This window comes from Pleurodeles waltl, chromosome 9 (assembly GCF_031143425.1).
Source record: "Pleurodeles waltl isolate 20211129_DDA chromosome 9, aPleWal1.hap1.20221129, whole genome shotgun sequence".
Taxonomy (NCBI): Eukaryota; Metazoa; Chordata; class Amphibia; order Caudata; family Salamandridae; genus Pleurodeles; species Pleurodeles waltl.
The window spans coordinates 889527601-889554361 of NC_090448.1; the positions used below are offsets into that span (position 1 = coordinate 889527601).

At 46.2% G+C, this 26761-nt stretch overlaps 1 protein-coding gene across 1 annotated transcript in view; it reads left to right on the forward strand.

Annotated features, from left to right (window-relative positions):
- Positions 1–26761, forward strand: part of UNC79 (unc-79 homolog, NALCN channel complex subunit) — a 770017-nt gene that overhangs the window by 479639 nt on the left and 263617 nt on the right. Inside the window, exons 37-38 of the mRNA XM_069208227.1 lie at positions 4571–4711; positions 5463–5501. Coding sequence (XP_069064328.1) covers positions 4571–4711; positions 5463–5501 — 180 coding nt within the window. The remainder of the gene's footprint in view (positions 1–4570; positions 4712–5462; positions 5502–26761) is intronic.

The window sequence follows — 26761 nt, forward strand, 5'->3', positions numbered from 1 at the left end:
TGCACTCGCAAATGGTGAATAACAAAAAAGTGTAAATGTGCACCTAAGTGTAAGAGTAGATTTACTTGTGAGTGAATCTACATGTGTACATTTACGTTTGTGCATAGGGCCCATTTATGCCCTACAATCCTGTTTTGTGTGACTGCTCAACTCTTTCCCTACACAGAGTGGACTTAGCCAGATTGGGACAATCAGTAGGGATAAAAGGAGAAAAGAAACAAGCATCACAGAATGCAAAAAAGGATCTTGACCTTTTTTTAAAATAAATTAAACAACAACAACAGTCTTCTTGCCACTATGAATTTATATGTGTTTCTCAGCTTTGAAAGGCAGCTCATTCTTATGCAGCAGTAAGTTTTATTTCATGGCATCCTGGAGCAGCCCGTCCACTGCTGGCTCTTATAAAGATACTTGCTGATAGTAACTTTCCTTTTGATGACTTCCTACACATTTTTGAGAAAATGGCAACTTCTCAAGTGATCTCCAGAGGCTGGCACACCAGAATGAATGGTAGTATGCTAGGAAGCTGTCAGTCCTTTTTGTTAGCCCATGGAAATTCTTCCGACTCGTGGGTTATCATTGGCAATCAAAACGTATGTACTGTGTTTTCAATCTTACTTTCTGTGTGAAAATCCTGGTTTCTGGTTCCATTTGTTTCTTTTGTTTGCAGGTGTCCAACAGGTTGATTCTATCAAGGGAACTATCTCTAACGTTTTCCATATGTGCAGTGTAGAAAGATATGGTTGTTTCTAAAAAAGGTTGTTGGAAATAGCCTTTCTGCAGGGTCACCTCCAAACGTTTTTGCCTTCCTCCTTCACTTTTTCTGACCTCATTTTTGCTGGCTTTGGGACTCTGTGCATGTTACCACTGCTAATCAGTGCTAAAGTGTATATGCTCTCTCCTTAAAACAAGGTGACATTGGCTCATACCCAATTGGGTTATTTAATTTACTTGTAAGTTCCTAGTCAAGTGCACTACATATGCCCAGGGCCTGTTAATTAAATGCTACTAGTGGGCTGCAGCACTGGTTGTGCAACCCACATAAGTAGCCCCCTAACCATGTCTCAGGCCTGCCTCTGCAGTGCCTGTGTGTGCAGTTTCACTGCCACTTCAACTTGGCATTTAAAAGTACTTGCCAAGCCTTAAACTCCCCTTTTTCTACGTATAAGTCACCCCTCAGGAAGGCCCTAGGTAGCCCATAGGGCAGGGTGCTATGTAGGTAAAAGGCAGGACATGAACATGTGTGTTCTATATGTCCTGGCAGTGTAAAACTCCTCAGTTCGTTTTTACACTGCTGTGAGGCCTGCTCCTTTTATAGGATAGCATTGGGGCTACCCTCATATACTGTTTGAGTTGTAGATCCTGATCTGAAAGGAGTAGCCAGGTCATATTTAGTATGGCCAGAATGGTGATACAAAACCCTGCTTAATGGTGAAGTTGGATTTTATATTACTATTTTAGAAATGCTACTTTTAGAAAGTGAGCATTTCTCTACACTTGAATCCTTCTGTGCCTTCCAATCCCCATCTAGCTAGGTTTAGTTGGCAGCTCCCTTGGGCATTCTCTTAGACAACCCCAAACACAGGATGCTCAGTCACACTTGCATACATCTGCATATTGAATTGGGCTGGGAGGGTGGAGGGCCTGACACTTACATGTCGAAGGTCAGTAGCCTGCCCTCACACAAAGGACTGCCACACCCCGTACTGGGACCCTGGCAGACAGGATGGAACTGAAAGGGGACCTTGTGCACTTCCAAGCCACTCTTTGAAGTCTCCCCCACTTCAAGGGCACATTTGGGTATTTAAGCAGGGTCTCTGACCCTACCAACTTAGACTCTTCTTGACAAGACACTCTTGTCACAGACTCTTCCTGGAGAAGAGAACCAGAACCTGGAACCTGCCAAGAAGACTGCCTGGCTGCCCAAAGGACTCACCTGACTGCTTTCTGAGAAGGACTGCTGCCTTGCTGTTGCCCTGCTGCCTTGCTGCTCTCTGGCTGTGCTGTGAAGTGCTCTCCAAGGGCTTGGATAGAGCTTGCCTCCTGTTCCCTGAAGTCTCAGGACCAAAAAGACTTCATTCCTGCAGGAAGAAATCCGGGTGTGGCGAAAATCGACACACCATCTGCCAGAAACGACGCACAGCCTGCACCGTGGTGAAAAATTCACTGCATGCCGAACCGGAACGACGCAGCCCAATTTCGCAATGAGGAGATTGATGAGTGCCAGCGTAGCGACCGGAAATTTGATGCACGGCCCACTGGATCGGCGCACAGCCGAGCCGGAACGACACAGCCTGACTTCCACACGTGAATCAATGCAGCGACTGCCGTGCCGTAGAAGCTTCCATGCAACACCCACCGGATCGACGCAGCCCTGTGCCTTTGTTCTGTCAGCGCCAGAATTCAATGCATTGTCCCGGGGGGATCCGAAAACCCCACAACCCGAAGAGGATCCAAGACCTAGCGCCAGAAATCGACGCAAAGCCTTCCTCTGTGTGAAAAATAAAGTGCGCATCGCTGTGTGAGGCCCGAGAAATCAACACACCTCCCTGTTTTCCACACATCTCCTCCTCTGCAGTTCCTTGCGGAGATTTTGAATGCAACCCAGGTACTTTGTGCTTGCAAAATACATTTATTGCTTTTAAGAGACTAAAGACACTTTATATCATTTCTAGAGTGATATTTTCAACATCTACTTATTGTATCTTAATCGTTTTGACCTGCATTTATCCAGATAAATATTATATATTTTCTAAACACTATGTGGTGTATTTTTGTGGTGTTCTGCTGTTTTATTTCATGATTTACTGCACAAATACTTTACACATTGCCTTCTAAGTTAAGCCTGACTGCTCAATGCCAAGCTACCAGAGGGTGGGCAGAGGATAATGTGGATTGTGTGTGACGTACTCTGACTAGAGTGAGGGTCCTTGCTTGGACAGGGGGTAACCTGACTGCCAACCAAAGACCCCATTTCTAACAAAGGCCAAATACCTAAATCCAAGGGATACTTCTAAACAATTGTGGTCCCTACGATCATACTCGATTTTTGAGGAGCCTGTAATTTATTTCAAGTCGAGTCTGTAGCCTACAGGATCCAGATGCAGTTTGTGGGAGGAAAGTTTTAAAGGTTAAGATCCTTGCTTCATGAGTCAACTGATCCTTCTCAGCACCCTTGATTGGCTTGATAAACACCTCCTATGTGAGATAAGCAAGCCGCAATTGCTTGACAGGACTTTATATCACTTTTTTGCGGTAGTGGAATTCTAGTGGGCTGTTTGTACACTCAGCTTGCGGACTGCAGTTGATGTTCCCTGTTGCAGACAGGCAGATAATTTCCATAGTTTTCTTTTGGATTCGGGATTTCCAAGCCCTACGTTTTTTGGGTGACTGAAACTGAGCGCCATAGGTGATGACTGAATCTATATTTGCTTGAGCATTGGCCAAAATGAACAGTCGGAATTCTTGTCAATGCACTGCATAAATCACATTACTACTTTACTCACTGTTTCAGACTTGTTTGGTATTTTGTGCCTGTGGGGTTTACTGGCTACCCCCAATCAAGTGAAAGCTGATCTCTTTCAATTGCTCCCTCATCAATGATTAATTAGAATTCCAGCCTTTAACCTAAAGTTTGGTTTAGCTAATGCAGTGTACCTGAGGATGATTTTATCTGAATGATGTTTCGAAGTAATATAGAGACACAAAATTTCAGATTCACAAACATTTTTTCTAGAATAGGCCAGTCAGAAAAATATTTTACTTTGCACATTTTTTAAATTTACAGAAATAAAAAGTATAAGTTCAATATATGCATCTTAGTGTATTTACTCCTTTTAGTCCCATGTTCTATCTATTCCATGCATAAATTAAGTACGCCAATTCCTAATGGGTACAAGTAAATGGACTATCAAAGGAGTTTTCCAGAGTAGCTAAAATCATATAATGTAATTTTGATTTGTATTCAGAAAATACTGTGCTGACATTTAATTCATAAAGTTTTAAGAATGCACTTGTGACACCTGTCGGATCATATAAACGACAACTTGAATGCATCTGCAGTAAGTTGTGCTGAAGTATAGTTAAGTGCTTCACCCTTATCATTTTTAACCAAATGTATGCTGGTACAAGTGACATGTACAAGAACAAGATCATTTCACATTTATCCAATATATTGTGTGCACGACTCACAGATGAGGTTAGAAAACCTTGAGTGCAAGTCACCAGTGAAGGTGAAAAATAACATCTAGATATGCAAAAGTTGTAAATTAGTGTATGGGAATTAGCTACTCGTCTCAAATTAATAAAATGCAGGAATTCAAATTACACTGTGTCTACATCTATATTTTAACGTGGTTTAGTGAATCAGCCCTCGTGACACTCAGTGCAACAAGCTCTGGCTGGTCGACAGGGCAATAATTAATACTTCTAAAATCTGAGATGATTTCACGCTAGATGCAACTGTCTCGGAGCATTGAGCATGGTGATACCCCTGTAGGATCTACCTATAACACAGGAAACAGAAAGGTTTGCAAAGAAGAATAATCAGGAACAAATTGTGTTGTTGCAGGTGCCATGACTGTGGAGCGATACTTGAAGAATATGATGAGGAAACGCTAGGTCTTGCAATTGTGGTACTCTCAACATTCATCCACCTGAGCCCAGATTTGGCTGCTCCTTTGCTTTTGGACATCATGCAGTCTGTGGGAAGGCAGGTGTTGTATATACTATGCATCTCATATATTTCAAGCATGTCTGATGTGCTAAAGATCAATGACTGGTAGGGAAAACCACTGTAGAAATCCACTGGTTATGGCTAGAACTAATATTCCTAAATGTGCCCAGGCGGACTTTTCTCCACTGCTGGGACAGCGCACTGTAAGAAAATCCACTGTCACCTTCACCTACAGTTTTAACATTTAATCCACAAACAGGAGGGTTTTCTGTTGCTACCCATTTCTAAATAAGGCCATTGGAGGTTGAAATTGAAATTATCCATGATTCTCAAGGAATTTAACCTATAGAATAGACTGTGACCCTCAGCACAAATCACCTCTTAATTCCGATGGGGCTGGTACAGCACTTATAGCCCCATCACCATAACTAGATCCTGGGTGTTTGTGCAGATCTCCTAATTTTCACACAGAGATTTGAAGTCGTTAATACAGCTAAAATCTCTCTTTGCAAATGCTGGGGAAAATGATATTAGAGAAATAAGACCTGAAATTCCCCTTCTAATTAATTGTTTCTAAAGAGGACCCCCAGAGTGTCACTTGTAATGGCCTAATTTTTCCCCAACCCCGATTTACTGATATCCTGGATGTCTGTAATTCCAGGGGCTGGAAAATTACTGGCCATCCGTAATGAGGGCTTATGGTGTGCGAGGATTCCACAACATTTTACATTAGTAAACATTAAGTTTGTCTTGTTTCTAAAATATTGTCTTTTGTTTTTAACTTTAGATTGGCGTCAAGTACTAGTTTTTCTAATCAAGCAGAAAGGTGAGTAATGCATATTCCTAAAGATCTTGTCAGACTGTCTTTCTACTCAAAATAGTGTGTAATATTTTCATCACTTCAAACTTCCTAGTGTTTCATCCTTCTGAAGTCGACAAACTGAATATCATAAATTAAGTATTAGTAACATCTTTTATTTACAGTGCTACAAAATTGTGTTTGTAAACGCTACACAAAAACAAGCAAGCAAGACATTTATTGTGCATGAGAGAAATGTGAGCGTTCCCTATTCTGCTACTCCGAGAAACGGGTCTTCCATTTTGGTTTGAGTACAGGAAAATTGTCTGAATGTCAACATTTCATAATGCTGCTTCCTGCTTGGCCCTGAGGTTCAATACCAAAGGCAACATCGAAATGTAATGCATGAAAAGGAGAATTTATGAAAAAAATCCACATTCACAACATTTTCAGTAAATATTTTCGGAACATGTGTTGCATAAAATCTATAGGAATTTTTCTCTGCAGCATATTGTGTAAGCTAATTTTGCTTCAGCCCAAATATAGGTTCGCTAGCAGATAAAGACTGCCACTTCCTGGTGGTCTACCTGCTTCCTCCTCGCTTTTTGGTTCTATACACATAGGGGGTCATTATGAGTGTAGCGGTCTTAAGACCGCCATCCTAGCGGTGGCGGTGAGACCGCCACAATGCAGCCTGGCGGTGGTGGAGATATTAATCCTCCAGGGCAGCGCAGCAAGTAGCGCTGCTCTTGCGGATAACTACCTTGCTCTCCGCCAGCCTTTTCATGACAGTAACACCGCCATTAAAAGTCTGGCTTTGAACAGATAAAGGGGGCCACAAGGGGGCCCACTGCACTGCCCATGCACTTGGCAGGGGCTATGCAGAGGTCCCCCTGCCCAGCACTATCACAATGTTTGCTGTCTGCTTTGCAGACAGCGAACATTGCAAGGGTACTGGTTCACCCTCCTGGTACAACATTGCTGCCAGCTTGACTACACACCGAAGACAAAGCTGTAGTCTGTTTCCCACAAGGCCAGAGAGCGGAAACTCAGGTTTCCACCCACCAACCTAGCAGAAAACTCATAATGTTACTCTGGCGAGGAGGTCGCAACATAGGCGGTGGCCACCCTGTTGCAAGTTTAGTTGTCAGGCTTTCCTGTCCACCAAACTTGAAATGAGGCCCATAGTGTTTCTTATTGTACCTCTGCCTATGCAATTTTGCAGCAAACGTTTCTGGGTTGCATAGATTGCACTAGCTGGTGCAAGATTGCATGTGTGGATTGTCCAGATGGTTCAAACACTTTTTTTTCTGGTGGACACCTCTAACCACAGACTCTTTACTTTGTAAATCGTTCCTGGCACCAGACTAGATCCAGTCAATGTTGCAATAGCTCCTGCTTGCTAACACATGGGTTTATTGACCTCCATTGATACTCAATCCCGCCTCCGGAAATGATGACATGACTTTATATAAAGACGCCACACATTTGCATTGACATCTGCTCCTCTTTCTCTACACATGAACATGCATAGTGAGGGTTCCACTCCTACTCATTTTAGTTTTACTCCAAATTCAAAATGTCTTAACTGTGGCAGTGTGCAAGGATATAACCCACAAAGACAAGAGGTTTCAAGCCTTTCCATGTGTATCAGACCTGGATGTCTGTGACAGACCAACACATAGGGCCTGATGTAGGCCTTGGCGGAGCCAGTGCTTAATTTGAGCCAGCGGTTTCCAGTGCCGGGCACCGGGACTTATTTGTTTGAGGGCTGACACTTAGTTTTCTGCATCAGCATTTATTATGAGCAAAAGACACATGGAAGAAAGGCGGAGGAAAAGAAAAATGAAAAAGCGTCACAATGGAAGAAAGCAGAAAGATGCAAGAGTGAGCTGAAGGGACAGGGAGTGGCTGTAACTGGATTAGAGAGGCCCGAGATGGCTTTAGAATTATGCTGCCTCTGTATTCTGTGCTCGCACATTTAATTGCAGCAGCCATGAGTTTCAAAGGAGAGCTTTGGGTACGGACACCTTATTATTTACAAATTAAGTACTGGGCGGAGGGAATACTCTGCCACAAACATGACAGATATCCTGTTTGCCATATTACAAACCCCATTAGATATAATGGGATCGTAATACAGCAGATGGGATATCCATCATGTTTATGATGGAGTATTTCCATCCACCAAGACCTAAATCAGGACCATTGTCAGCCTATGGTGCGTTGTGACCAATTACTTCCAAAGTTATGCGACAGTGTTTGTTGATGTACCTGAAGACCATCAGAGAAAAGAGAGGTCAAGCTGTGTGTCATGGAACACAAGAAGCAAGATCATACTTGTTCGAGGTCACCATTGTCAGGAAGGTCTGGGGTGAATTAAAAAAACAAGTCCAAAGGCAAGCTAAGGGAGAACAGAAAAAGCAAACCAAAGCTCATCGATGTCCACATGCTCATGATCAGGAATGAGGTCTTGCAGTTACCTATTCCTGAAGCTACCTTTTTCCTGAAAAACTGGTGCGTAGGATGCATGCCTCCCTTTTTAATGAAAGTGGTGTTACCTTTCTAAGAGGTGCAATCTATCATGCTTCTTATGTTGTTTTTCCACCATGCCCAAATAAAGATGAGGAGATGCTACATCAGTTGCATCCATGTGTTGGGATTAGTTTCTACACTTACAGACAGGACTACCTGGTGGATAGTCAGTTGCTAGTTGAGTTCACTGGTGGGACGAAAGGAAAGTTGTCCCAATAGAATATCCTCTGCATCAAACTGTGTAGTGCCAAAAAAGATCCACCTGGGGATCTGTTCATAATCACCTTCCTGTTCTGTACAGTGGACCTCAGGGTATTAATGAAGTCCCAAGTTAGCATTTGCACACTGCCAGAAAAAGATCAATTCTGATAACTACTCTCCACACTATTGAGTGCAGAATGCCGAGATATTAAACTGATATCAGAGCAAAGGGGTTGTGCCTCTATTTTGAATTGTCATGTTGAAAGGTGTGATGGAGCCACAACGGAGGTTAAAGTTCCAACCATGGGCACACAAGACCAATAGAAAGAATTTCTGGACCCAGTCTGGCACCTAAGAAAATTCATAAGTTGAGGAATCTGCAGTTAGGTAGAGCATCCATCAGGAGTAGTATTACTGGAGCATTAGTAACTTATTCTTTTGCACTGACCAGTTTGAACTAATATAGGGACTGTTTTAGATCTTGGTGATGTTACCGCCAAGCTGTGCTGACGGCAGACGCAAGAAGACCATCAAGTTGATGGTGTTCCACCCGTCGTATTTAGATGTCACAGTTCTGCAAGCAGAGGACTGGCGATGGATTGCTGACGGAGGGAGATGGTGGTGGACCCAATGAACCTAATGCAATGACAGGGGCTATGGAATAAAGATAAGAGACACACACACTGTATCTTAGCCATACGTGTCCCCTTGCCCTTCACACTGCACAGCAGACTACATACACACCATTATCTATTACAATTTCAAAACAACACAACCTGTACATGATAAAAACACACAGTGACATACATCCATGACACAACACACACACACACCACACAACAGCCAATCTACACACACATGCACACACATACACACACACACGTACTGACTCACATACACAACAGATAGCACAAACGTACCCATACAGGTCCCCTTGCAATGTGCACACATGGACACCCTTGTCCAGTGTAATTGTACCTTCATTGTGGTGCCAGCATTACTTTGCAATGAATGATGACACCACAATGACAATTGTGTATGGGTGTGATATGCATGTTGTTCCAGTGCGTCCCCAGCCATGTGTGACACCATCCTGTCCCCCATGTATGCATGTCACAGTCATTTAAAAAAATGTGGCAATCCTACCTTCGAGTCCAGCGATGGGGTGAGGTTGTGTTTTCTCCGTGGGTCAGTGGCAGCACTGACGGCAGGTGTTGTCCAGTTGTGTCCATTCGAAGACAGCGGTGGACTGGCAAAAAAGGTGAGTTTTCAAACCCCCCACTGTCACTTTTTTCTTGGCTCTAAGGCACATCCAAATATGCACAGCGGTAAGGGTGGTTGGGGTCCGCCGGCATCCACTTTTCCCTCTCACGCCATCGACGTGGGCAGTATTTCTTGGCAGAGAAGGTGGTTCGGATGCAGGCTTTTGTCGATGGGACTGCCAAAATCTAAATATGGCGGGTGACTGTCAGGGGCGAACGGGCCTTCAGTCGAAAAGGCAACGGCAGGACTGTTACAGCCAAGATCTAACTCAGCCTCATTATGTGCATATGGTAGTACAAAATTACCCAACAGCAGTGCAATATATATAATGATGAAGTGTCAGTACAAGTTCGCACTGGCATAATCTATGTAATCTGACCATGGTCTCCAGTTGTATTGTCACTTAATTTTGTGGTAATCTAGAGTTTCACTAAAAGTTTAGGAATTTTACAAACACATTTATGCAGCAGAAGAAAAGGATTGCAAACCTTGGAAAACTCTGTTCAATTCAACTACTCACGATACAGAAACCAATTGATAAAAAATGTTGTTCTTTATCTTTAGTTTCAGTTTTCTCAAACTCTGCAAGGTTTGTAAAATATAAATATATTAATGTCAAGATCTTTCAATTTAACAAATAACTTTATAAACAGATAATTCCTGTTTCGTGTTGCCAAGAAGTTATATCTTCAAAAGTATACCAAACTGTCAATATGTATGTTTGTTTTGTTCAAATTGTGCACCACACCCAAAACAGTCAATAATCTACTTTATTCATCTTGATTTATGGAGTTAATCAATAAATATGAACACAGATAAATACAATTGATTGTGTCAACTGTTAACCAATGCTAGAAGTCACTGAGTCCTAAAGTCACTAACAGCAAACACTGATTGCAAATATAATTTATGAATATGCGATGATGGTAGTCAAATGTGCCAAAATACAGAGATGGCATGTACAAGACAGTATTGGCAGAACAACCAGGGTTTACAATATATAAAGTGCCTTGGGGACGACACAGGCATTTGCTTCCACTTTGGATGCCCCTGGGGCACTTTGGTATTACAGAAAGGGCTGCAGACTAATATAGATATTGCTGGCCCACATATAGTGCCAGCGTTATCACTAGAGGGTGTTCCCTCATTTGCATGGGGACATGGCCCCATGCAAATGAGGAAATACCTTTGTCTCTGCATCTGTGCCGTTTTATAGACGCGGGTGCAGAGGCAAAGAAGCTGTCAGATGGCACACTGAGAATGCTCCACTTCAAAGGAGGCGTACTGTCAGTGTGCCCCTTGATGGCAGCCTTTTGGATGGGGAGAGGGGGCCCTATGGACCCCCCAGACATACTCTTGCAGTTGGGTGCTGTCACTGCACACACCTTCCATGGGATCTCTAATCCCCCTTAAATGTGCAGGCGGGTTGCCCCTGCACAGTGAAACACAGCGGCTGCTTCAAATCCACTCAATTTTTCACTTCAATTTGCTGCCCCCCGGGCAGTGTGAGTTCACAACTGTCCAGGGGGCAGCGCATTCAGTGTAATAGGGCACACTTTCTCTGTTTGCACACAGTGCACCTGTTTCAAGGTGCAAACAGAGAAATTTCACCCTTTGTGTAATAAGGCAGTAGGTGGCTTCTACTTGCATCTAAGTGCAAATTTGGCCTGCTCTGGTTGTCATTACCAACAGAGATGTTTGAATGGCAATTCTGCATTCATGGTTAACTGCTTTACAAAAAAGGGTTTATGTAATTCATATTCTAACTACCTATTCATATTCTATTGTTTTTTTAAGAGTTGTAAAAGCGTTTTGATCTTTGAGACTGTATTTTAATAAAGACCATTGTGTACCAGTTCATATTTTGCTAGCAGATCCACTGTGATAAACATTTTCATATAACAAGCTTTAATTCTAATCAAATGGCTTAAAGCAAATGCCAATAGGTGGAGCAGTTCTACCTACGCCAAAAGGAATCTCACAGAATTTCATAAGCTCCCCTATTTCAAGTTGAAGTGATGCAAAACTCTCATTGCCACTGGGGTGCCTCGGTTCCTGTCCCCAGATAAAGTGATAAACAGTCTACATGTACGTGTTAATGTACCCACTTTGAACAGTTGTTCAAATATCAAAAAGACACATGTTATATACTGAAAGTTACCTTTGATTATTCATGGAACCGTGATCATGTAATGAATCAGTGAACGGTGCAGATCAGTGAGTATTGTCGACTCCGTACACTTTTGTAATTGGTACATGAGCAGACTGGTGAGAACACAATGTCCTTGTTCAGGACCTTTAGAAACCCTAAACTGACCCTTAGTCCCTTCCTGGCTGAATCCAGATTTTACAATGTAGTGTTCTAATCAGACGACGAAGATTAGGAGCATTGCCCCTTCTATCACGCATAGTCCGAAATACGTTTGTATTCTCCCAGCCAAATTCTGCACTGAATTCAATAAAGCATGTTTCAAACGATTTCCTTCTTAATGACACGCACCCTAACCAATCGGGCAAGCACAAAAGCAAGATGTGTCATTTCCAAATGACAGTTTTACTAATAGAAATGAGCTAATGGTCTTCTACCAAAGATTCCTCCTTCAGTAAGAAAATGTTGTCCCCTGCATAAAGAAGTGCATGGAGGGAAATGATGGATAAAATGTCAAGCGTGTCTTTAAAAATGAAATCGTCACTGATAACGCACCCGAACCTTGGTAAGTAAACTTACAAGCAGACACGTCTAGGCCAATGAACCTTTTGACCACGTTTGGAAACTTCCCAAAACAAGATATCCGTTTAGCATCGCAATCAATATGTCAATAACCCTTTCAATATTCACAATAACTAATCACTAAGCTAATCAATAACATTCAATATAGCTCAATACAGCGAACACACCATGACCTTTCAGCCATGAATAACCACACAAACCTAGTTATGTGTTAGGATATTTATTCCCTATTAGTTACAATCTAACATCATATTTAATAGTTTCAACATCAACAAGCACATCAAAACCACTATAACTTGGCAATCAGAGCAAAACTTTATCAAAGCATAGATCATAAACATTTAGAATAAAGCACGACGTTAACATGAATCAACTTTAGCAGAGTAACATTAGTACATTATTCAACAAAGCAAGATCTTAATCATTTGTTTATTTGCATCCGATATTAGTGAATTCCTTAACTAACTTCGAATTAGCATCAGCATGTTGCGCTTCATGCAAAACAATTTGGCAAACACAAATTTAGAAAAACATCTAACTGTGGCCTCTATCAAAAGAGCAGTTGGTACCTAGAAAGAAAAGGCAAACAGACAATTACAATTATCATCAGATAGTTACCCCTCCAACATATCAGCAATCAGCGTCAGTCTTCGTCCTCAAGACATCAGTCGATTCGCCATCAGCAAAGATAGGACAGGACAAGTCTCAGTATGGCATAGTTAAAAATAGGCTCTTCCCTCATAAGGAGGAGAAGTCAGTGTCAGGTAAGGATTCAAAAGAGGATGGTTAAGATATCAGAACAGCAAAGTCTCAAAGAATAATGGCAAAGTATAGCTTAAGGCAGAATGTCAGAATAACAGCAAAAGTGTCCCAATAATGGCTGATTTCTTCTTGGGTCATGCTGTTATATCAAAACTGTCGAACTAGCCCTTCATTTCTCATTGGATCAATTTTGGTGCATCATTATCTCTGTCCAATAATTCTCCACACACCTTACTAGAATTTTCCACAAAACACAGTTCTCATGCAATCTATTGGCTCCTGTGATTGACATCTTCAACGGGTGGAATGTCAGGTAAGAAAAGTTACACTTTATGCTCCAGTCAGTAGTTCCATTGTCTTCTCCTAGTCCAGACGGCCTTGCACCTGTTGTGAATTACACTGTTGCATTCGACAAGAATGTCTCCTTGAGCAAGTCGGGTCCCATGAGAAAGAATTTACTACGGCTACACAAACATATCTCTAGCTTCGGGAAAAGTACAGCTTCGTGTCCTTCAGGAAAGCAGCACATTGCACGTTAGAAAAACACAATTAATATGAGACCAGGCAGCTAGGCCCAGACCCTCGCTAACTAAGGCCTAATGTTTAATTTAGCAAAACCCCTACTACATAACTCTTAATGCTAATACAAAGTCATACATGGGCACATTTCAAACGAGTACATTATTTTCTATGTTAACATATTTCTAAGCAGTTTCACTACACATTATATTGCAAGCTTTTCATGTTAATATTAATTTTAAAGGTCACACTCCAACATCACCATTGTGCAACCTATACGCAAGTCTGGATTTGTTGAAAGTATGATGATATTAAAGGGCATAACAAGGACTGACATCTACCAGCACTGATCCATTTTACCTGTCTTTGCTGCAACACCATCAGTTACCATCAAAATAATTGGTCCTTTATTCACAATATCTTTTTCCGGTATTTCCAGAAGAAAATGGCTAGTTGTCACGAAGATTCATAAAGGTCATTAATAAAAGATGCTAAATCTTTTTATTTTTGGGTTTTAATCACTTCCATCGTAATGACTTATTTAGAGGCTACATATAAAGAAAGGAAGAACCTGGCTTCAGTGTCTGAATTGGGCTGTTTCAAAGTAGATACGGACAGCCTTCGCAAATGCAGTAGCTTGTTTCAAGTTATCATTCAGTTAATGTGGTGGCCTAAATTATTAATACAACATCTCAACAGACGGCACTGGGTTGGGCTTGAGAAGCTTAGGGAAGAGCTGATGTATTAAAGTTAGCTATCATTAGACATAAAGAAAACAAGACAGTAAAAACTACGGTGCAATGGCCAGTGATAGAGGTGGACGAAGAGGAACTAAATAAACCGTGAATATAAAAACACGGCTCTTATTTGTTATTGCAAATGATAGCAATAGATAGTCTGTATTTATAGTAAGTAATCTGTTGAAAAAGATGGAGCGTCAAGTTATGATGGTCATCGTTAGGTGACCTAGACAGAGCTGCTTGCATGGTCGCCAATAAAATCAGGATGTATGAAGCCATACCAAAAGAGTATTTGTATGTGGCAGATGTACAGCTCACCACAGCACAAAGATGCAACGGAATGTCAGTAGCTTGTTAAACATCATCCGAGTCAGGGCAGTTATCGAGCATTGAGCCAGTAGCATGCATTTGTCGACTTTCTTTCCTTTGATTCTGTTCACGTTCGCCCACTTTTAGCAGTAGCCAGGGCACAATTACTGTATTGTTTTTTTACATATTGACCGTCACCTTTCTGGCATTCTTATATCTTTATTTCAAAGGGTAGCGCTTCAATATTGTAGACCCCACCTTTGTCATTTAGAGCGTGACCGGTGTCCTCCATGCCTGACAGTTCGTAATTCCTGTTCAGGCCTCACCTGACACACTTGATTCCCTAAGTGAGAGTTTGTTTTTGAAGCACAAATTGGCCTTTGTGTCATGGTCGTTGTTTGATTTCTCACATGTTTGTGTCTCACATGGCAGTCCTGGGAAGGGAAATCCACTGATTGGCGTCCTGTATTAAGTAGGGTATTCAGGCTATCACTTTGACCTGCCACCATGTATTTGACTAGCAGCAAGGTGAAAAGTTTACAAGACCAGAGACAGGTGAAGCCTTGCGACCAGAAAGCATGTCCTTTAATCACCACTTATTGAGGTGGGCGAACTGCGAGTTTGGTCGTGTGAGTGCATGACCAACCTAAGGTGGTTCTTCAAATCCGTCTAACTCTAAAATCCGGTTTAAGTCTCAATTATGAATTTTAATTTAAAATTTCTTCTAACTTATGATGTTATTGTAAGTTCCATCTACGCAGCGGATGGGCTAGCGATTTATTCCGATTTAGTAAGCTTGCTGTTATCGAAATACATTTTATTATCAAACTACTGGTCAGTAGGATCACTTAACGAGTTCATATTGTGGATTCTAAATATGTTCACCCATCTGAAGCTTCAGGTAAATAATCACGTTTTGGTAGAATGATCTGCTTCTTCAGTTCACCAGTTAAGATAATTTTAGGTGTAAACATGTGATTCTCTTTTTTATTGAATTATAAAGTTACAAATGTTGATATTATAGCTGTTAGATGTTCCTAATATTCGGTAAAATAGATTGTCGTTCTTTAGAGTTTAGAGTACAATCAAAAATCCTTCTTTAGAGTTTATACAGTAAGTAAACTTGCACACACCTCGGGGAGGGGCCACTAGATTGTAGACCCCTGCTATTAGGCAGTATTTATGCACCAAGGGTAGCACAGCAGGCCTTATTGGCCTGCCTTACCGTCACTCTTACCAGTTGGGCACACATCCCTTGGATTACTGTGGGGCGGTTTAATTGTGTTCTAAATTCACAACTAGTTCATTCCTATCCACCTTTACCGACCTCTTCTGTATTTGCGGCAGCGACCTGACTTACACAATTGCTAGCACACTGGTCCCTATTAGATAGCTGGTGTGCCCTTAGTCCGAATGCAAGAGACTACTACTACTCCCCCCCACATGATTTACTTGTCCGTCTGGACCGCATACTCTGTCACCTGGCCATCCATGCACAAGCCCACATGCCGAATATTGAAGGAAAACATTATCAGATCACAAACCACTTTAGTTGCATCTCAAGTGGAGCGCACCGCGCCCACCGGTCCCCACATGGCAATTACAATTTACTCTGCTGGAAGCCGCTTCATTCTGGGACGAGACCTGTGAATCAATCTTCCACTGCCTGACAGAGAACTGGGGCATGACCACCTCTAGGACATTGGAATGGGAGGTATTGAAGGTGGTCTTGCCAGGGAATTGCATTTGTGTGGTTGGGGGTTCCAGAGCGACCCTTCATAGAGATCTGTCTCAGATAGAAATGACTCTGGGAGGCCTTGGAGGCAGGAGCGAGTACTGACCCTAACGAGTGACAAATTTTAGCAGCAGCCACAGAGTGCCATGCTCAACTAGTAGAGCAGTTGTGATGTGTAGACTTTAGAGCCTATAAAATGAAGATGCATGCAGATGGGAATAAGTTGGGTTGTCTACTAGCTTGGCTGCTGAGGAGCGCAGTACCAACGCCCCTATCACAATGCTTAGAATGGCTCCGACCACCTATTGACTAGTCAATTGGGCATACATGCAGTATTTACTGCTCACTGCTGTGCTCTTTACGCCCCCCCCCCCATGGATTGAAAGGCTTGCATCCGTAATTTCCTTGACAGGATCACATTCCCAAATATTGACCCCCCCCTAAGTCCAAGACAAATTAAGGCCCTCATTACAACCCTTGCGGATGGTGGTAAAGCAGCGGTAATACCGCCAACAGGCCTGCGGAAAAAAAAATAGAATCACGACCATGGCGGAAACCGTCAACATAGACAGCCACTTTAACACTCCGTCCGCCACGGCGGTAGAAACAAACACCGCAGCGGTAACCGCCAACAGACAGGCGGAGGACAAAGTACTGCCCACTGTATTACAACAGGCCTATCCGCCACCTTTTCTGGGACGGAACCAACGCTATCAAAAGCACAGCGGAAACAGTACACAGAAGGGAAACCACTCACCTCTCGACACCCAACGAGGATCCAGGGCGCCATGGAGCCCGAGTTACACGTACTGCCCATGCTGGTCTTCCTCCTGCTCTATCAGGAGCAGGACAGACCTCGACGACGACCATAGTGAGTACTGCACCTACAACACAGGGGAGGGGGGAGGGAAAAGAGAGTGACACACACACGCAACATGCAATACCCCCACCCCCACACTCACCCACAAAACCGTACACACAAATACATGCAGCAACATTACATATACACCCCCCACCCCCTGGAAGAACGCAAGGACAAAATTAAATGATTGTAACAATTGTAATCATGAAAAATCAGATAGTGAAAGTTCAAAAATCAGTATATACAAATGTGTACACCAACTACACAAGTCCAGATAGTGTACCAATAATTGTCCGTAGACCAGTGGTCCCAAAATGCATGGGCGAAGCCCACACAAGATACCTGACTCGAAACGGAGAGAACACTGCAGGGGCATCAGATCGAAAATAAACGGGCACCTCAGGGGGAAGGGGAGGGGGGCACCTCAGCGGGATTAACCCACTACGCCACTGCTCCTCGAGGGGGCTCCATGCCCATTGCTGTATCCTGGGGAGTGCAAAGCCACAGTCTCTCAAGTCTTTCCAGTGGGTGGTTTGCCCACTGCTTTATCCTGGGGAGTGCAAAGTCACAGTCTCTCAAGTCTTTCCAGTAGGTGGTTTGCCCACTGCTTTATCCTGGGGAGTGCAAAGCCACAGTCTCTCAAATGGATAGCAGTCTCCACTGGTTCTGGAGGGGGTTTTGTGCCCAGAGTGCTTCATCCTGTCAAGGACTGAGGTAGTGGATGCGATTCTCTGCTAGTTCTGGAGGGGGCCTTGTGCCCAGAGTGCTTCATCCTGCCAAGGACTGAGGTAGTGGATGTGATTCTCCACTGGTTTTGGAGGGGGCCTTGTGCCCAGAGTGCTCCACATGCAGTGTGGCCGGTCCCATTCCCTCACCTGGGTGTGTGTGCCACGAGATTGCCTAGGAACAGGTAGCATGATACGCCATGGAGGCAGAGATATACCCCATCCTGCTGCGGCTTCGCTTTCCACCTGCAGGTGCAAACAGTGGTGAAAGTCATGCCTCGTGGAAGCTGGGCAGGGTGCAGGAAGTCTCCTCCAGCCTCGGACGGCTGCCCACTGGTGATGGTAGCCATGTCAGCTGTGGTGCCACTGTCCGAGCACGTCGCGGGGCTGGTGGCGGTGCTTGCGGCGGTGTCTATGGCGGCAGTGCTGGCGGTGGTGCATGTGTCAGCACCTGTTGAGGGACACAGCAGGACGTCTCCTGCAGCCTCGGATGGCTGCCCACTGGGGAAGATGCTGGGGACTGTTGCTGAGGCTGCAAACGTGCAGGTGGCGGTGCGGGTGGATGTGCAGGTGGCAGTGCAGGTGGCGGTGCTGGTGCAGGTGGCGGTGCTGGTGGTGGGGCAGGTTGCGGTGTTCGCCACCGTACAGGTTGGTGTAGTCGTTGACAGAAGGGGTGACACTAGTCTCTCAGTCGGTGCCACCGTGCCCTGTCCTGACCTGCTCTTCTTATTTTGTCCCTTCCCCACCTTTGATGGTGCAGCAGATGTCTTGCCACTGTCCCCTTTTGTTTTCGCAGAGCCCTTGGTGGCTGGTAGGTGCGGCTTCTCCCTCTGGGATGTGGGCACCTTCTTCACCTTGGTAGGTGGCGGAATGTCCTTGGCCTCGCAAGGTGGCACACCGGCAGCCCTGATGGGTGGCGCACTCGATGACCCCGCAGTTGCTGGAACCACTGTGCCTGGGGATTTGGTGGCTGAGGTACTGGGCTGGGACCTGGATAGCCTGGCCCTAGGGAAAGAACGGGGGGGAGGTCTAGGTAAGAGGTCAATGTTAGCCAGGAAAAGCTTCTTAGACACACTGGGATGGGAAGATGGAGGGGTTTGGGAGTGGAGGAAGAGGTAGTGGTTGCAAGAGGTGTACGTTTGCTTAATTTGGGTGAAGGTGCATGGGCCTGAGGCTGTTGTGAGGTGGATGGCTGTTGGGTGGGTGTGTGCCTGCGTTTGTGTACTTTGAGAGGAGGTCTCACAGACACACTGGGAGAGGACACTGGGGATGTGTGCATGGTAGTTGGGGTGGTGATTGCATGTGAATGATGTGTGGTGATGGGCGTGCTGGTGATGGAGGTAGTGGCTGAGGATGTAGTGCATGCAGTTGTGAGTGGAGACGAGACAGGGAGCGAGGAGGAGGACGTGGAGGAGGGGGACACAGTGGAGGCAGTGGATGTTGCTGTGTCTGCATGGGGATGGTGCTTGTGTGAGTGCTTGTGTGATGTGTGGTGCTTATGTTTGCCATTTCCACTCTTGTGTGTTGATGAGTGTGCATGCTGGTCTGAAGGTGTGCTTGGGATAGGCTGAGGTACAGGGGATTGGGTCTGGGTGGAGGAAGTGGGAGGGGGGAGGCTGGACACAGGGACAATGGCTGCCATCAGTGCTGAGCCCAGAGCCTGAAATGCTCTCTGTTGGGCCGCCATGCCAGAATGAATGCATTTGTTTGTTGCAAGTGCCTCTCAACACCCTGGATGGCATTCAAAATGGTAGATTGCCCAACAGTGAGGGATTTCAGGAGGTCAATATCCTCCTCACTGAGGGCAGCAGGGCTGACTGGGGCAGGTCCTGAGGTGCAGGGGGCGAAGGAGATGCCCACCCTCCTGGGTGAGTGGGCAAGGGACACACGCTCGCTGAGGGGCTGCTGGGAGGGCTGTGCTGGTAGGGGGGTGGCGGCTGTACCTGTTGATGCGGTGGGCACAGAGGTACCTGCCACCACAAGGGAGCTTCCATCAGAGGAGGAGTCGCTGTCACTGGTGTATGCTCCTGTCCCCGTCATGGAGCTCCCCTCTCCCTCCATCCCACTGGTGGCTTCAGACTCCGTTGCTTCACCCTCCAGGGCCAACTGGGTTGCAGCTCCCTCCTGCTCCGGTGCCACTGCTCCTCCTCCAGATGACGCTATTGCACGCAAGAACAGGGAGACAAAACAAAAAGGGGGGGGAGACAGAAGAAACACGTTCAGTGCATGTAACACCACCACTGTTCGCGGACACAACACACAGGGAGCAGCCATCTGCACTAATGCACTAACAGTTCCTAGCAAATTCACATGTTCATGGGGGACGAGGCCTAAACCCAATTGCTGCACACCTGGAAGTCACAGGAGCCTGACTAGGTGTAGATGGCTATTACCAGTAGTGGGGTTGGGGTGCCACAGAGCCTGCCTAACAAGGGACCTAGCCTACCAAGTTTGCCCTGGCCTAGGGGAACCCACAGCCCACTTCCCCCACCCAGACACCTCATAAAGTGTGCAGAGTCAGCTGAATTAGAGTCTAATCACCCCCTTGTGGCTGCTGTGATGCCCTCAAGCGCCCATCCAACTCCAGATAGGCCACCGCCAGGATCGGGTACATCAGGGGGGTCATGAGGCGACGGGCACCCCTTCCACGTTGGGAGGCCATCCACAGCTGGGCCTCCACCATCTTCTTGCTCCAGCGGCGCAGGTCCTCCCATCTTTTACGGCAATGGGTGCTCCATTGATGGTAGACCCCCAGGGTCCAGACGTCCTTGGCGATGGCAAGCCAAATACCCTTCTTCTGGGGGGGCGCTGACCTAGAGGAAAAGTGAAGTAAAAATGAATATTTCTAGCCCGTACATTTCATCTCAGGCATTGCCAAACACCTCCCACCCTGGCCCAGCCATACATACACACACAATCCTGACATGTTGGCCTGTCCCCTTCCCCACCTTCTTCCATCCACTACACTCAGGTGCCATCCACCATGCTCACAGTGTACTCACCTTTTGTCTGGAGGACCGTACAGTTGCGTGTACTGGGAGAGGACCTCATCCACCAGTTTCTCCAACTCCTCCAAAGTGAAGGCAGGGGCCCTTTCCCCAGACACTGTAGCCATCGTCGCTTCCAGACACAGGTCACAGCAGCACTTGCAGTGTAGGTCCTCTCCTGTTGAAGGTCAGGTATCAAGTGAGTGAACAGTAAGAAAATGGCAGCCACGTCCATGGCGGTGCATACCGTCACCGCCGGCGTACATCGTCATTGGCTCCTGAGACCCATAAGGCCCAATGTTTACCAATGCTGAATTGCGCCGCAGTCTTCACCCGCTCACCGCGACGGTGTACAACGCCAGTGCAGTTACCTCATTTCCCCTTGTCCCACCTTACAGGTCAGGTAGCCGCCATTTCAGGGGGCCACATGGGATGGAAGTAAACTGCGTGACACCTATCTAGGCCTGGAATACAGACAGATACCGGCACATTGCGATTTTCCATCGTTTTAGCAAATGATACCTAATTGTTGGATGACCCTCTGCTCGCTGTTCTCCTCCATAGGGCACGTCTGCTGGGGCAGGTGATGAGATGGCGGTATCCTCCGGTGTACAGACCCCTGGTGGACATGTCGACAATGGAAGAGAGACACATCATTATCTCATACAGACTTGATCGTGCAACAATCCTGGAACTGTGTGCCTAGTTGGAGCCAGACCTGATTTCAGCTATCCGCCATCCCACAAGAATCCTCCCTCTAGTGCAGGTTCTGTCTGTACTCCATTTCCTGACCAGTGGGTCTTTTCAAACAACAGTGGCCATGGCATCATGGACGTCCCAGCCAATGTCCTCTAATGTGTTGTCCAGAGTGTTATCTGCCCTGCTGAAACACATGCTCAGCTACATCATTTTCCCTCAGGTGGAGGAGTTGCCCACAGTGAAAGGTGACTTCTATGCCCTGGGACATATCCCCAACATCATTGGTGCCATTGATGGTACACATGTGGCATTTGTCCCCCACCGCAGGAATGAACAGGTGTACAGAAACCGGAAAAGCTACCATTCCATGAATGTGCATATGGTGTGTTTGGCAGACCAGTACATCTCCCATGTGAATGCCAAGTATCCTGGCTCTGTACATGATGCTTACATTTTGAGGAATAGCAGCATCCCTTATGTGATGGGGCAACTCCTGAGGCACTGTGTGTGGCTAATAGGTGAGGCCAAGGTCCCAACACAGTTGACATAGGTGTCTGGGTATGGGGTTGTCCCTAAGGGTTAGTGTCTGTCTAACAGTTGTCCCTCGACATTTGCAGGTGACTCTGGTTACTCCAACCTGTCTTGGCTACTGACCTCAGTGAGGAATCCCAGGACAAGGGCAGAGGAATGCTACAATGAGTCACATGGGCGAACTAGGAGGATTATAGAATGCACCTTCGGCCTCCTGAAGGCCAGATTCCGGTGCCTCCATCTTACAGGTGGCTCCCTATACTACTCACCAAAGAAGGTGTGCCAGATAATCGTGGCCTGCTGTATGCTGCACAACCTGGCTTTGCAACGCCATGTGCCTTTTCTGCAGGAGGATGAGCCAGATGGTGGTCTTGTGGCAGCTGTGGAGACTGTGGACAGTGAAGAAGAGGAGGCAGAAGAAGAAGATGTCGACAACCGAAACAACATCATCATGCAATACTTCCAGTGAGACACAGGTAAGAAGATGTAACTGCTTCCCACATCTCATACTATTGTTGGAGATAGCATAAGTCTGTCATTTTCACTCAGTGTATGGACCCTGGCTTGTTACTTTGCCTTTCCATTTCACAGATCTGGGTCCCACTGTGTGCCCTCTGCTATGCTTACTGCTGGCCTACAGCTGTGTTACATTGGTATGTGAACAAGTTCATTGACATTGCTATATTCCAGAGGTTTTGCAATTACACATTAGTGAAAGCACAGACAGACTCCAGATTGTTTTGTGATTCAAGTGTGTTTATTTCTGTGCAAATAAGTGGAGGGGTGTGTGAAATGGGCTGGGGTGATGGTGGATGAATGTCCATGGCAGAGTCCAGTCTATTTGTTTCACAGGTGCATTGTCCAATGGGCATAGGAATTGGAGCAATGGCAGTTTAAGGTGGACAGGGTGACAAAGTGGGACAGAAGGGTGACATTCAGGGGGGTCTTATTTCCTGGCGGGGGTCTTGGCAATGTTCTCTGTCTTGTTCCTGGATCTCAGGGACCGTTTGCGGGGTGGTTCTCCTTCTGCAGGGGATGGGTTGCTGGGGCCTGTTGTTCCTGTGGTGGTGCCTCCTGTCCACTAGCGCCGGCGGAGGTGGAGGGCTGTTCATCGTCCAGGCTAGTGTCAGGGGCCTGTTGATGTGCCACTGTGTCCCTCCTGGTGTTGACTAGGTCTGCCAGCACCCCTGCAATGGTGACCAGAGTGGTTTTGATGGACTTCAAGTCCTCCCTGATCCCCAGATAGTGTTCCTCCTGCAGCCGCTGGGTCTCCTGAAACTTGGCCAGTACCGTGCCCATGGTCTCCTAGGAATGGTGGTAAGCTCCCATGATGTTGGGGAGTGCCTTGTGGAGTGTGGGTTCCCTGGGCCTGTCCTCCCCCTGTCGCACAGCAGTCCTCCCAGCTTCCCTGTTATCCTGTGCCTCTGTCCCCTGAACCGTGTGCCCACTGCCACTGCCCCAGGTCCCTGATCGTCCTGTGTTAGTGGGGTTGCCTGGGTTCCCTGTAGTGGTGGACACACTGCTGATTGACGTGTCCTGGGGACAGAGGGATGGACCCGCAAGGTGGGTGCTGTGGTGGTGTTAACTGAAAGGGGGAGGTTCAGTGGTGGTTTGTGACTGTGTCAGGGGAATGATCTGTCCCGAGGTCCCTGATGGGCCGGGCTGGTCCTCTTGATCCAGGCATGCAGAGCTGCTGTCATCACTGTGGGTCTCTTCTGTGGGGGGACTGGATATGTCTGGCACCTCCTGTCTGGTGACGTTGGGTATGGGTCCTGTTGGGCTGTAAATGCATAGTTACTGTATCTGTGTGTGCCATCATGTGCAATGGGTGAGTTACCCTCTACTCCTGTGCTTGCATTATTGCTGTGGCCCTTGTGTGATTGATGATTTTGGGGCATGAGTGAGTCTCTCTACTGGACATGCTTTGGTGATGGGTGTCCATGCATTGGTGTTACATGCAGGGCTTGATTTTGGGATGTGTGGGTTGCGTTAGTGGGGTATCTGTGGGTTGTTGGGGTGATGGGTGTGAGGGTGAGGGTGGGAGTATGTGCTGGCATGCAGGTGGGGTGGGGGGATAAAGTAGTAAAGATTTGTCTTACCAGAGTCCAGTCCTCCTGCTACTCCTGCGAGGCCCTCAGGATGCATTATTGCCAAGACTTGCTCCTCCCATGTTGTTAGTTGTGGGGGAGGAGGGAGGGGTCCACCGCCAGTCCTCTGTACAGCAATCTGGTGTCTGGATACCACGGAACATATCTTCCCACGTAGGTCGTTCCACCTCTTCCTGATGTCATCCCCTGTTTTTGGATGCTGTCCCACTGTGTTGACCCTGTCGACAATTTTCCGCCATAGCTCCATCTTCCTTGCAATGGACGTCTGCTGCACCTGTGATCCGAATAGCTGTGGCTCTACCCGGACGATTTCCTCCACCATGACCCTGAGCTCCTCCTCAGAGCACCTGGGGTGTCTTTGAGGTGCCATGATGTGGTGTGGGTGATGTGTGAGGTGCTGTCTGTTGTGATTTGTGAGGGGATGTGTTGGTGTGTGTTGTTTGAGGTGCGTGGATGTTGTTTAAGTGATGGTGTTGTGTCTGTGGATGCTGGTGTTGTGTTAGGTAGTCTCTCTCTTTGGCCTTCTTTCAGAATTTTGGTTGTAAGGGTTTGTGAGTGATTTTGAATTGTCCAATGTGGTTGTGTTTTGTAAATGTGTGTGTATTTTGAGCGCGGCGGTGTGTACTGCCAATGGAATACCACGGGTGAAAGACCGTCGCGTGGATTCGTGGGTTGCGATAGTGTGGGCGTATTCCTGTTGGCGTGACAGTGTAGGTTTTAGGATCGCCAGTTTATCACTGACCTTTGGTGTGGCGGACTTGTGTGGGTGTCTGTATTGTGGCGGATTCCGAGCTGTGAGTCGTAATACCTGTAGCGAAATTCCACTGCCGCAACGGTATGTTGGCGGTCTTCTGCACGGCGGAAAGCGGGATTTACCGTCAGGGTTGTAATGAGGGCCTAAATGAGTCTATCACGATACAAGAAATCAGGGGCACCATTCGGCGTGCTGGCACGAGCAAAGCTCTGGGATTAGACGGGCTACCAGTTGAGCTGTATAAAGCTTATAAAGACCTTCTAGCTAATTGTATCAGGATGCCCTAAAAGAAGGCCGCCTAGCAACAACACTTCGCAAGTCCTTGCTGGTGTCCCTCCTAAAACCTGATAGGGATCCACTGAAGGTGACATCATATCGCCTGCTGTCTATGCTTGGGATGGATTACAAACTCCTAAGCAAGATCATAGCGGTACGACTCCTTGATTATCTTCCCCACCTGGTTCACCAAGGCCAGAACGGCTTCATTCCTGGCAGATCAACCGCTCTAAACATTCAGAGGCTCCATAGAGTAGTAGAGCTGGCCCCCACTCAATGGCCTTATGCAACATGCAAAATGTTAGACTTGGAGAAGGTGTTTGATACTGTAGACTAGGAGTTTATGAGATATATCCATGGGCATCACAGGCAGACTTCAAAGACTCATTCAGCTTCCCTACACAGACCACTCTGCGTGGGTGCAGATAGGGCACTGCACTTCTAGTCCAATAATGGTGAGAGAAGAACACACAGGGTTGCCCTCTATCTCCACTCCTCTTTACCTTAACAATGAAGTCACTGGCGCAGAGGCTTCGACATCTGGGTCATGCGTGCTGTATACCGCTGGGATAAGAATCTAATATTGTATCCTTATAAGCAGATGGCGTACTGATCTTCATTTGCAACTTCGGAAGGGTATAGCAGAGATTAGAGATGTCTTAATGGAATATGGGCCACTTAGGGCCTGGGAGGGAATTGGGTTAAATGTTATGTGTTCCCAATTAGTCCAGATTACCCACCGCAGCACCTGTTGGTGGATTAGCATTGTCTGTAATTTTTGGGCATTCACATTTATCATATCACGCAAGACCTTATAGAAGGCAATCTCACTAGGGCTATTGCCCCCCTTAGACCTCAGATTGCATTCTGGAATACGCTCACACTCACTGTCCAAGATAGAGTTTCATTGTTGAAAATAGTGATGCTCCCACATTTACTATATTTCTTCCACAATCTCCCTGCACATGCACCCCACAGTACTTTTCATGGCTTACCCACCATACTAGGGAGCTTCCTCTGAAACAAAAGCATTTGCCGAGCAGCACTGATAAACTTCAGCTCCAGTCAAGAAGGGCCTCAGGGCCTCTGACTTTGAACACTATTATCTCGCATGGAGGTACATTTGACCTGCTTGCTGGCGAGCAGGATGGCTACAGAAAGAACACGAACTGGCCACTGCTGACTTCACGCAATGCATGGTGCAAGAGTCCTTGCTGTACCATGGTACCTTGAGAGTCTAACAATTTGCTATGTGTGGCACATGACAGCTTTCATAGAAGCTTTCCAAGAAGATTTGCATCTGACTCCAAGTGACCCCTGTGCCAGGCACCAGGGACTGGCACGGCGCACCTGCTCTAGGACTGCCATGTGGCCTCAACACTATGGAAGGCAGTCATGGATGCACTGGCAGACATCACAGGGCGCGGGGGTCTTTGCACCATGGAGAGTGAAGTCTTAGGCCTGTTCAAACATATAAATGCAGGAAACACAACAAACCGATTTATAGACCTGGCACTGTTTAAAGTTTGCTAGTCCATTGCTATGCAATG